At 34.9% G+C, this 13,975-nt stretch overlaps 1 protein-coding gene across 9 annotated transcripts in view; it reads right to left on the reverse strand.

Annotated features, from left to right (window-relative positions):
• Nucleotides 1-11,304, reverse strand: part of LOC101742846 (protein AF-9) — a 31,171-nt gene extending 19,867 nt beyond the window's left edge. For 2 of the 9 annotated variants that reach the window (XM_062674665.1, XM_062674663.1), the window contains exon 1: nucleotides 9,948-11,304. Coding sequence is in view for 1 of the 9 variants with exons in the window: in XM_004929552.5 (XP_004929609.1) it covers nucleotides 10,184-10,219 (36 nt within the window). In the remaining 8 variants the exon portion in view is untranslated. The other 7 variants (XR_009975922.1, XR_009975919.1, XR_009975921.1 and 4 more) reach the window with 7 other exon arrangements.
• Between the last annotated feature and the right edge of the window lie 2,671 nt (nucleotides 11,305-13,975).

Below are 13,975 nucleotides of genomic sequence, written 5' to 3' on the forward strand. Positions count from 1 at the left end.
ACCCCGTGACCTCTTCTGACATACCTATATCTGCGAAGACCCCTCAAGGTAGGGCTTTAATTTCAGACATTATCAATTCAGAAATTGTCATCAGAACCATTACAAAAACTTTAATAGAATTGTTAAAGAAAAAGGATTCTAAATCCCCTTCTGGACCTATATCTACTCAGTTAATTAAAGAAATGCTAGTAACGAATTTTACATCATAAATTATGGATAGTTCTACTCAATCTTATATGCATAATTCTGTTGGTCAGTTTAATATCATTCATTGGAACTCTAGAAGTTTATTTCCTAAATTAGATCAACTTAAAAATTTCCTCAGTAAACTTGACAAGTGTGTTGATATGATTTTATTCAATGAAACCTGGTTAACTTCACATAAAATCATCAAATTACCTGGATTTAATGTTATAAGAAGAGATTCCAACCACCCACATGGTGGGGTTGCTATTGCATTACGCTCTAAGTATAAATTTAAAATAATAGACACAATTTCTCAATATCATTTTCAAAATATTTTAATTACAGTTTACATTAATAATTTTTCTTTTGACATTTTATGTGTTTACATTCCTCCACCACCAAATGGTAAGTTCACTATTAATTTATTGAAAGATTCATGTTCTAAATTTGTTTCAAATAATTATTTAATAATTGGTGACTTCAATGCACATCATGCTTCCTGGAGTTCAAGAGTCAATGATAGAAGAGGTAAAGCCCTTCATGATTATGTGGAAAGTTCTGAGTTAGTTTGTTTAAATGATGACACAATCACAACCTTTGCTCCATTTGGTCAACAAGGAAATGTATTGGATCTAGTATTCGCTTCCCCTGCTCTTAGCTCTAGTTGCACAGTTTCTGTCCTTGATGATTTGCTCAGTAGTAATCATTTCCCACTACTTATTGAAGTCTTTAACGATGCTTTTCTTCCTTCCCATCCTTCCTTTGGCCCGACCACCTCTTCAATAAATCAAGTTACACTAGATAATACCTCTTTAGCTAACATAAATTTTAATAAGATTGACTGGTCAAAATTTAATAAGTTATGTGAAAGTGAGTTTTCAAGTTTTAGCTTCGCTGATAACCCTCTTGAAAATTATAATATGTTTTTGAGTATTTTACATGACATATTAATGACTTTTGACAAAAAGTGTTACTCGCACAAAAAACGGAATTGTTCCAAAGCTGTTCCTTGGTGGAATGCTGATTGTGACCGCGTAGTTTTACAAGCCAAAGTTGCTTTATTATCGTACAAGCATTATCCAAATATGGAAAACTATATTATTTTTAAAAAGCTGGACGCTTTGAAGAAAATAACTTTATATGAAATAAAACGTTCAAGCTGGATGAATCTTTGTTCATCATTCAATCGAATGACTTCGAGTAAAATTATTTGGGATCACATTCGTAGATTTAAGCACGCTAAACTCAATAACATTTCTTCGTCTTCAAGTTTTTTTCAAAATCCCGCTAATGCATCTTTGTTTTTGGATTCGATAGCTGGTTCTGAGAATGAAATTTCCGAATCTAAGTTACAAGATTTTTTTAACAGCCTCGGAAAACCGGAGGCTCAATGGCTGGTAGACCCATTCTCTATGGGCGAATTTGCGACTGCATTAGAAAATAAAAAGGAAACCTCCCCTGGTCCTGATTTCATCCCTTATAAAGTAATCAAAAATCTTCCCCAGTATGCCAAGGAAATTTTATGTCAAATATTTAATGATCTTTGGCAAAACAACTGTATTCCTCCGATTTGGAAAACTCAACATGTAGTACCGATTTTAAAGCTTTACAAGGATCCCAACTGTATCAATTCTCACAGACCCATTTCATTAACTTCTTGTTTTTCGAAAATTTTCGAAACTATGTTAAAAAACAGGTTAGAGTGGTTTACTGAAAATAACAACTTAATACCAAGTACTCAATACGGATTTCGTAAAGGTAAAAGTACAATAGATAACTTAAGCTGTTTGATTGGCGATATTAAAAATAACTTCCATAATAATCAATTTACATTAGCGGTATTTTTGGATATTAAAGGGGCTTTTGATAATATAGATCATTCCTACCTTATTGAAAGTCTACATTCTTTAGGCTTTCCAGGACATGTTCTGTTCTGGCTGTACAATTTCCTGAACAAGCGCTCTATGTTTTTGAAAATTAAATCTAGTTTATTTGGTCCTAAAATTTCTACTAAAGGTACTCCTCAAGGTTGCGTTTTATCACCTCTCATATTCATACTTAGTTTAGTATGTTTCATAAAGAAAATTCCAAATTCTGTTAAACATTTATTCTTTGCTGACGATCTTGTTCTCTATGTAAACTGTAATGATATTAAAAGTGGTGAATCGGTTATGAATAGTTGTTTGCGTAATATTTACGATTTACTTACAAATTCCCTAAAACTTGAGGTCAATATTTCCAAAAGTACTGCAATTTTATTTTCCCAAAATGGATTGCATTACCCTAAAGTTTTATACAATTATGTTATTATTCCTGCTCAATCTTTCGTAAAATATGTTGGTCTTTCTCTAGATTTTGATCTTTCGTGGAAAACTCATATTGATGTTATTTGTAAAAGAGCTGAATTAGGTTTGAATATATTAAAATCGCTAACTGGAATAAAATGGGGAGCTGATCCCAAAGTTTTAAAAACTATTTACATTGCAACAATCCGAAGCCATTTCGATTATGGCTGTATGTTCTTTTCGGACGCAAATTTTTCTCTTCTTAAGAAATTAGATATTGTGCAAAATAGAGCATTACGAATAATTACTGGTGCTATGATGTCGTCTCCCATTAATTCCTTGGAAGTTGAGGCTGGTATTGTTCCTCTATTCATACGAAGAAGTTTTATATTAGATAATTATTGCCTTAAGCTTATTAGCCGTGATAATCAAGTAACTTACAGGTATTTGAAGTATGCAAATATTCCAAATTATAATTTAATTCCGCTTCCTAATTCTTCCTCCATATCCAGTGCCTTAACGTACTTGAATTTTGAATTTCAGGATGTGGTATTTTGGTCTACCGTATTGCCTTGTTTCGAATATAACTTTCATGACATGTTGAGAGATGTGGCTGTTGATCTAATCAAGTTTAAATCTAAAAATGATTTTCTGGAGTTCCTTGAAGATAAGACTGATTTTGTTAAAGTGTATACAGATGGCTCTAAAACTAAAGATAGAACTAGTTTTGCATTTTTTGATTCATCCATGAACATAGGATCAGTTTATAAATGTAGCAATTTTTTCTCTGTTTTTTCGGCTGAAGTACTAGGCATTATATATGCTTTAGAGCACATTCGAGTAAATTACTCTGCAGGGGACAAAATTTTAATTCTATCTGATTCAATGAGCGCCTTGCAAGCTCTTAAAAATAAATGTATTAGTGCATCTGTAAATTATTTAATTTATAAGTTAAGAAGTTGTTTGAGTTTTTTGTATTTTAGAAATATATTTATTGAATTTTGCTGGGTGCCAGGTCACTCTGGTATTGTGGGTAATGAATTTGTTGATAAATTAGCGAAATCTACAAAAGATATAAATATTTCCGATTTTAAAGTTCCGTATTCAGATTTAGTTTATTCAATTAAACAAAATATGATGAAACGTTGGTCTAATTACTTGTCTAAGTCCAGAGAAACGAAAGGTAAATGGTTAGCTGAAATAGTCCCAGTACCTAGTACTAAATCTTGGTTTGATAGTTTTAGATTCTTCCCGGGAAGAGCCTTTATATCGATTATTTGTAGATTACGTATAGGCCACGGCCATTTTCCTGCGCATCTTTTTAGATTAAAGTTAAGTGATTCAGCTGCATGTACTTATTGTAACTCTGGCATGTGTGATCTAGATCATATTTTTTTTAATTGTCCTGAATTCAATCAACAGAGATTATTGTTTAATGCATTATGTAAAGACACAGGCTTAAAATCTATTCCTAATTCCATTCAAGGTATTTTAAAGCTTCCACAACTATTCTCAATAGTGTATAATTTTGTACTTCACACTATAGGACGACTATGAATGTATAATTCATGAATGTATCATAGGTCTCCTGCTTATGTGCAAGTTTAATTATTTTTTTATAACGACTCATATTCTTTTTTTGTTGTTTGTTGAAAGAAAACTTGTAAGTTTTTATTTTTTTATAGTAAGTTCTTGCAATTCATTTTGTCATTAATTTGTTATTTTCAATGATTTGTAATTGTTTCTTGGTTTGGTTTGTTTCTTTTATTTGTGTTTTATTGTAAGTTCTAGTTCATGTTCTATTTTTTTGTAAAATTAGTTTAAGCTGATGGCCGTGTTGCCAATGCTTTCAATAAATTAAAAAAAAAAAAAAAAAAAACTACTACTGACATTTGACAAGTACTTAATTTCAATAGTAGTTTGATGTCACTTCCGTTGCATACCTGCGTGACGTTCTGTAAAAATTTTACCCTCATGCGCCTAAAGAAGTTTCACTTCAAAAACATTCATTTTTTTTCTACCTATGTTGATTGCCTTGAGAGGTTATTTCAGCTTCTCCATGACGTTTAGGTGAGCTCACGGGGCTTAAACTGGAAGTGTTGCTAGCACTGGCCCTAGCAAGAGCAGTGCTTCGCAGAATCTACCACCGAATCGGAAACGCGACCCACTGAGAAGATCCGGCGAGAAACTCAGTGAGCTGTGTGTCTATGGGAAACATTCATACTGTTTTGTATACATTTTAAAAGAATGTCAACAATTCAGCTATTACTGTATTAAAAACTCGTAGAGTGCGTATAAATGATTGCGATACAAAGCTCAATGCGGTTCAAGGCTTAATAAACCGAAATCTATTTGGCTAAATTCATCAAAATTAATATGCAGCGACGTGTCTAGATTCGCGGCGAACAAAGATGTAAAAATTTTATTGTGATATTGTTTGGTGTTGTCTTCTCAAATACGGTGTCAATTATTTTCTTAGCAACATAACTATGCGAATATGTATTTTTAATATGTTGCTATAATACCGAATTTAACATGTTTTATGTTCATTGTTCATTTAACAATTCAGTCTGAAGGTCAAAGTGTCTGATTAACAAGTTTTCTGGCAAACGGTTGTTGACGAACTTAAGTTAATGCTAATTTTCGATGTATCAAAATACAAAAAGGCCGTGGCTTATCGTATATATAAGTTAAATGAATATAATAAAATATAAAAAAATTAATAAGAAAAGTAAATCGACTTTGACAAAATAAAATAAGTAAACATATCATTAATGTACTCGAGGTCGACTTAACCTAATAGGTGTATGGCACTAATAAAGAATAAAAAATAAGGAAGTTTCACTTCAAAAATGTACTCGAGATCAATTAAATACAACAGGTACGATACAAACTATAATCTTAATAAAATTTAAATAGGTCTACACGAAAAGCCTTTGATCAATAATAGCGAAAAGCACTAGATTTTCAATGAAAAAAGAATCATCAAAATCGGTCATGTCTCGAGGTGGGTGGCGGCATTTACGTTGTAAATGTCTATGGGCTCCGGTTGCCACTTAACACCAGGCGGACCGTGAGCTCTTCCAACCATCAATGCTATAAAAAAAACACCAAGAAGAAGGTTCTGAGGTATCACACACATAAACCAGTCAAATTGTGAACCTTCATTCTTTATCTGAGTTCGCTTAAAAATTGCAATCATATGTCGCAACAATAAATGGAACGGACAATGATTTTTTATGATGCACACGTTTAGTTAGACCAGTGGCGGCAACCTTGTCAACCAAAAGAGCGAAAGATAGATAACACACAATTGAAATTTATTCAAAGCGACATTTTTTTTAAACACATATATCTTATATAGTCTTGTGTTTCAAAAACATTTACTTGTCGTACAAGGCAAGATAATAAGTAATATTCCGTGCCCGAGCTAAAACATTTCGCGGAAGAGTCATAGCCGAGGAGTCAAAGGGCCGCATGAGGCTCGCGTGCCGCGTGTTACCGACCACTGGCTTAAACGAAGGATAGTGATAAAAAACTTATTTTACTTACGATCAGTGACGAATGAGGGTAGTAATTTCTCGAACGCGATAAGAATAAGACAACCGGTCACAAATCACTATAGTATTACTGGTAATGACTTAAATATTATATACGAGTAATATGTTCAAAGATAAAAAAGGAGCCATTTTGGCGATAAAAGTATACTAATGCTTTTTAGACGGCCTACTGTAAACAAGTTCACGGCCGTTGACGTTACGTGGTTGGAGCCAATAGGTTTCACGATTAAAATAATACTGTAGACACAGGTAGTTCAATTTTAAATTCAATGAGTTCGTTGGTAGAGATGGAATTGTTTTATAAAAACAAAAACGACATGATGTAAAATGATGTTATTTTAATTTTCATTAGCATTATTCACCATTCTTCGTAGTTTCAGATTTTGTGGAAGGCGTATCCGGTAAGAACTGAGCGCAGAGTAGGACGTGAACATATGTTCGACCTATATTAGACCTATATTATGCCCTAAGCCCGTCGACAGACCCAGCTTCAAAAATAATTTCAGAGAGAAGAAAAAACTCAAAATAACAATTTATTGTTTTCGAAGAACAATACAAAAGGATGGTTCTGTTTGAATTGTTGATAATGCAGTCGTTACCATCATGAATATCTATGTAAAAATAACAATTTTCGTTCTTCGTGGAAGACATTAAAATAGTCATTTAGATAAGCAATAATTAACTAATTTACCGATAACTACACGATTTCTTTCAATATAATTTATGATTATTATGTTAATATAATTTAATTATTACAATTTTCTTTAGTAAAAGTTTGTTATCGTGTTTAATATTAAAGCTGGAAGATTTAGTAGCGATTATAAATACTTAAATAAATCAATTATAGTATAGGTATACACATATACCTCGAAACCGGCTAATGAAGATCCGAGAGATTTTGGTGGGAACCAAGAATAATATAAATAATTAAAAGGTACTATCGGCTTTTTTAAAATCCAGGAATGTTAACGAAACTTTATTTCATTTACATTCTTCATCCACAGACACAGCTCACTGAGTTTCTCGCCGGATCTTCTTAGTGGGTCGCCTTTTCGATCCGGTGGTAGATTCTGCGAAGCACTGCTCTTGTTAGGGTCAGTGTTAGCATCACTCCGGTTTGAGCCCCGTGAGCTCACCTACTAGCTAAGGTTACGCTGAAATAGCCTCTCAAGACTATCAGCTTAGGTAGGAAAAAAAATTCTTCGCCTGGTCGGCCGAATGAGAGAAACGGGAGTCTGGATTTAACAATTAAATAAAGAGCAAATATGAAGGATTAAATTCAAGCCTAGTTCAGTAATAATAAGCTAGTAAAATATTAATGTTATTCAATCGTGATTTCTTTGTTGCGAAATACAATAACCACACCTTTCCTTCCGCTGTGTTGTTGAATCAGCATACATTTGATACTAACGTTTAACTAGGCGTGCCTCGCGGTATCTTCTGAGGTAAAAGTATTTCATATCATACTATAAAATATAAGTTATTGAGTACGTTTAGGTATATTTTTTTATTGCTTTCATGGGTGGACGAGCTCACAGCCCACCTGGTGTTAAGTAGTTACTGGAGCCCATAGACATCTACAAAGTAAATGCGCTACCCACTTTGAGATATAGGTTCTAAGTTCTCAGTATAGTTACAACGGCTACCCCACTCTTCAAACCGAAACGCATTACTGCTTCACGGTAGAAATAGGCAGGGTAGTGGTACCCACCCGCGCGGACTCACAAGAGGTCCTACCACCAATAATTGCTGCAGTAGTTTTGCTATTCCAGTGAAGTTTTCTGTCACAGTATCGTCGACTTTGCCACCTTAGGATCCGCGTTTAAGTCGTCGTGGCCTAAATGATAAGACGTCCGGTACATTCGTATTGAGCGTTGCACTGGTGTTCGAATCTCAGGCGGGTACCAACTTTTCTAATGAAATACGTACTTAACAAATTATGTTCGCGATTGACTTCCACGGTGAAGGAATAACATCGTGTAATAAAAATCAAATCCGCAAAATTATAATTTGGGTAATTAGTAATTAATAATATTCGAACTACATCGAGCTTACGATTTCGTATAAAGCTATTATGTTGTATATCATCATCATAATTGTCATCATCACCAGCCCACAGAACCTTTGCAACAGCCTTCATCTATCGGATTTCCGAGACCTTTAGCAGGTCATCGGCCTACCTTGTAAAAGACCTACCCACGCTGCGTTTTCCTTATACATATTATGTAATTTATATACATGTTAAATATTATGAATTTACTAGCCATACTCGCCCAATTCGTTGGGCATTTAAAATTAACATTATTATTTATTGTCATTATTATTAGGGAGTCCAACACTCATATAAATATTAGCCTATCCATTAAGTACATGTATTTTCTACATTGATACCAAGTTTCAAATCAATCGGATGCATGGTTCAGTAGTTATAACGGAACATCCGTAAAAACCACTGTAGATTTATATATATTAGTATTAGTATTAGTATAGAATAGATATCATAAAATGTTAAATAAGAAGGTACATTATTGAGCATGTCATGAGTAAGTAAAAATGTTTAAATAAGTAGGTACATATTATATTTTTTAGGAGTATAGATAACAAAAAAAAAAATGGATGTAATGTCGGAAAATGTGATAATGTTAAAGCAATCAATAGTCCGTACTAAAAAAAAAAAACCACGTGTCCGTATTGTATATCTTGGTATTGACGAAACTTGACCTAATTTGATGGTAGTACGAAAACCTTTTAAAGTTTCATCATTATATTAAATGTTTAATCATTATCAAATTATGATATCGCACAAGAAAAAACGTTGTATTCATGATATATTGTGTAACAGCTGATGTTGATAGGGAAAGTCGAAGGGAAAAGGCCAAGAGGTCGGATCCCAACGCGTCTGGACTGGTCAGACGTCCAACCAACTGGATATATACCTATCAGCACCGCGTTTCACCAGGCGGGTGATCGCGTCTAATGATGGCATTCTGTTGAAAAAGTGTTACTGAATCACAATCCTCAGCAATGAGAAAACGATTAAGAAGAATTATATATATATTTATTTATTTATTGCTTATATGGGTGGACGAGCTCACGGCCCACCTGGTGTTAAGTGGTTACTGGAGCCCATAGACATCTACAACGTAAATGCGCCATCCATCTTGAGATATAAGTTCTAAGATCTCAGTATAGTTACACCGGCTGCCCCACCCTTCAAACCCAAACGCATTACTGCTTCACGACAGAAATAGGCAGGGTGGTGGTACCTACCCGCGTGGACTAACAAGAGGTCCTACCACCAGTAAAAAATAACAGGCAGTGTTTCTTTTACTGTGAAAAGGGCTTTGCTAAAACTAAGCAATAATAGACAGAGCTTGTTACTTTTATAAGTTCCGAATCTTATATCACAACAACATTGTTATGTTTATTTAAGATAAATAATATCAATAAATACGCTAGCACACATTTATATCCGGGATTTTCATTTCTTGTAAATTGGAAAAAAAATACCGATAAATGTGTATATTATTTGAATCCTATGCGTCCTCCTCCACATCGTTTAAATAAATGTGTCAATAATTACCGTGCACCTGTTTAAATACTACAACGTAATAAATTAATTCAAGCCCAATTTACATTCTCTGTTCAGCTAATCTGTATTCGTCCACGTACACAAAACACAAGTGATTATTAAATAATTTATTTGCTCTATTTCAAGTAGTAGAAACGATTTATCAAGTAAATCTGCTTAAATATGTTATATGTTATCTGATATATCTGACGATGGCTCGGATATGCTTTACACTAGGTAGGTAGATACTACTGGCTACGATTGGTTGATAAATATTTGTATGGCGGCATGTGTTTATATAGAAAATATATACAACAAAAAAAACACGATTAATTCATTAATTACCAAACGTTGAATTCAATTGGAGACTGGTTCCTGAATGCCGAGCCGGTTTTAATGAACTCGCGTGAATTCATGGTCAATATACGATTACGTACGAAAATACTTCCCAATTTGTCCGGCAAATTCACACTGTTTTCGACTTTAACACGTTCCGTAAGAGTTCACGCAATCGCGCGCCATTTGACAGTTCTAAACGCGCGGCATCGGCAGACAACTTTGTGCGCCCTAAAAAAACTCACCGGTGTATCATGATGCAAGAGTGAGCCTTCAGTCATTTTCTAAAATGTGATAAAACCGCCGTAGGGCGTGCGGCGGCGGCTGACATCTGCAACAAGAGGCCACCGAGGTCATATGTGGAGAGCAGGGAGCACAGTTGGCAGGAGAAGCGAAGGACGCGGCTCACTTGTGTGGAGTTGGGCGCGGACTACGATACATGGAGCCGGCTCTGCGTTCCAGGGTGGAATTCAAACCTGCATATCGGACATGTAGGCACTGAGGAGGTTTGTTTATCACTGAGTCACCGAAAGCACGGACCTCACTGACGGAGGCGGGGTAACACTGCACTGAGTACTGACTACTGACGTACTGGTGGCGCTCCGCCCCTCGCACGATGTGACGTGACCTCCATTCTTGGCAACTATGTGTGTACGTTCCGTTTTACATTATATTAAATGGACACCTACTAAATTATAGTTTATAACCTAAAATATAAAATATATTTGTACATCAATAAAGATACATCAACTTTTAATTATGAAAACGATTTAGCGTTTTTGTTTATTTAATAATGAATATAATAGCTATATTGCACACGTTTTATACAATCATAATGGAAATTCAATGTTTCTTCTGCTACATAGTTCATGTAGAACTTTAAACAAGAAAGAAAAATTAAATGAAGAATAAATACATTAATTAATCGCACACATTCCTAAACCAAACATTAATTCAATTATAAGCTGGCGCCTTATAAGTAAATACGTATAATTTTTCAAATAAGCGAAAAAATACTTATTTGTCTCACTGATTGCTACTCGCATATTACATTCAGGCGTTTTTAAAATTCATTTCAATAAATTCATTATTATCTTATCAGAATGTCACTAAATATCGTTTCAAAGGAGTTCTCGGTATCACGTCACACGATAATCTATTTTTTTTTTGTTTTTCGTAAAGAATTCAGCTCTTTGTTGTATTTGACTTAATTGTTTTTGAAATCAACAGATAATTATTTTCGATTTTTATCATTGTGGAATTCGTAGAAAAATGTTATTGTCATAAACAAAAAAAAAAAAACAAAAAGCATTTCACTGTGATTCATAAAATGTCAGGTATGCGTAAATAAATAAAAAATTTGGACGGAAACTTTTCTTGTTCTAGATTTTTTTGTTGCCTAAACTGGTGAACGAGCTCACGGCCCACCTGGTGTTAAGAATCTCACTTGGTGTTAAGAGTACCAAATCTCCGATCTATAGTACAACGGCAGCTCCGCCGTAGAAATAGGCAAGGTGGTGGTACCTACCTGTGCGCGCCTGTGTGCCTCACAGCACGACACACCACCAGTGATTACTCATGCGATTACGCTTATGCTATCGATGAGCTAACAAGCACAGCTTACTTAGTATAATGTTAATAAACCTCATAAATGTCATAATCTGAATGTTACTTTCCAACTAAGACCAGCCTATATAATATAATATTAACGATATACCTCGATCGAGCATCCCAATTAGCTCTTTGCGCTGAGACGGCTATCTACTACTCGAGTAGGAAGATGGAGCTCATGCATAATAAACTTCAGATCGCTTCAGATAAATTTTCTCTTCGTAACAAGGTGACAAGCCTTTACAAGCTCTACTGCATACGTTCCGTCGCGTCGTGACCTATGCAAGTGTAGTGTTCGCTCACGCGGCCTGGATACACATAAACTCTGTTCAGTAGGAGTGGGTAATATCGGTTTTGCCGCGTATCGAATCGTATCTATATATCGAGGATCAATATCGGATATTGAATCTATATATTTTCTGATTCTATATATTGATGGATGCTAGTAGATTTTCTCGATTCATGATATTTGAGATTTGAAACGATACGCTGATATAATATCGTAGTAGATATAGATTTAAGTCAACGTTATACGGTTGGTTTTCTGATATCAATTTATAATATGATCTTAAAGTAATAAAAAGAACATGAAAATAAAAATATCAAAAAAACTTTCCTTCATGCTTTTACCAGGCTTAGGAATGGCTACATTATTTTCAGTTTTTAGTATTTTGTGTCTTAATTTAAAATTACAAAATATACCAAAAGAGTGTAGATTTCAAAAGTTTAATACAAACACAAGAAATAAACTCAATTATTTGGATTCAACTAAAAATAGAAAAATGTGTACTTTAAAAATCAAACACAAAAAACTTTCAAGTATTTATAAACACTTGTCCAAAAATTCTAGTTCAAGGTCAAAGCGCGTGAAATTAAATTCAACGATGCAAATAGGCTATACTGCATTCAAGTTAGGGTCGAAAGTTGAAACTTCTTTCCTTAATTGTATCCTGCTGATACGCTAAGAATAATCTACAGACATATGGACTTAAATATAAGGTTTACAATTGTATGGATAATGCCTGTTTCTGTTTCATTCATCACATGATATCCCTATCGTGCGCTCACTCACTCTGGCCGATTCGATACGAACCAAACGAATATTGCTGATATTAACGAATCGGTACGATATGCCGATGCGCATCACATCGAGCAATATCGTGTATCGGCTGATATCGATATATAGATTCCGTGCGGGGCGATATCGGATTCAACGATATTGCTGCGATATATAGATATTGAATCTATATACGATTTATATCACCCACTCCTACTGTTCAGGTCATCCAATCCCGTCTCTGCAGAAGTACCATGGTACGTGAGGAATGTCGACCTTCACGACGATCTAAATTTAGAACCGATACGTAAGTCTCTTAAGGTTGCGTCAGAACACTACTTCGACAAAACGGAGCGACACGACAAACCTCTAATTGTGGCCGCTGCTAATTACCGGCTAAATGCCGAATAAGCCTCTGCTCGGTAACTCTGCTCGTTCTTTTTGTCCTTACCTAGAATCGGCGCAGCATGTCTTCTTATCATACTGTTCGACGAATACGGTCATCGGAGTCCATAAGCCTGCTCCTAGTGTTAGAGCTGAAGGCGTCTAATGTAAAGGCTATTGGATCTAATGGATACGTAAGGACGTGTCTAGAGCGTCAACCGTGACTGGCTCCAGCGTGATCAAAATTCGAGGAGTAGTCAGCGGCGACAACGTTAAGGCGAATATCATGAAATGCTATGCGCGACAAGTCGGTACTACTTAACGGTAGGCAGCGGCCAGGCTCTGCCCCTGGCATTGCTGACATCCATGGGCCCGGTAGCCACTCACCATCAGGTGGGCTGTATGCTCGTCTACTACAAGGGTAATAAAAAAAACATACTGTCTTTTAATTGATGTAAAATAGATTCGACAAGAGTTTTTCTACCAAACTCAACTCTTGCCAAGCATTGGTCATTAGTTTTCTGCAGTCAATATTTACACAGCGTTGGAATTAGAGAAAGCCGGACAAGTCTGAGTAAAACTGGCCCCCTGTGTGTGATATAATTATTTTCGTCTACAAGGCTACGCAACCTCCAACTCAAATGTATCGAAGAGATAAAGAGTACCCTTAATTTCCCAAAAATTCAGAGCTATCTATGATCGATATCGATCTATGATTTGTTATCAAAAGATTATAATATCTATTCGGCCAATCGATTAGCCTTAACGGATGTGCACGTAACGCAATTGCAATTATTATAAATGATCCGGCTGTTTGATAAATTCACAGAAATCTAATTATTATTGACTTATTATCTAGAATTGCAATTCTAGAATCTTCTAGTACGTTTAAATTAATTAATTAATTAATTTTAAGCCATTTTAATTGTTTAAGATCAATTCATCTCCAACTCGGAAGTAAGTGGAATGGAGTTTTTTAGGAACT

Source organism: Bombyx mori, chromosome 21 (assembly GCF_030269925.1).
Source record: "Bombyx mori chromosome 21, ASM3026992v2".
NCBI classification, from domain to species: domain Eukaryota; kingdom Metazoa; phylum Arthropoda; class Insecta; order Lepidoptera; family Bombycidae; genus Bombyx; species Bombyx mori.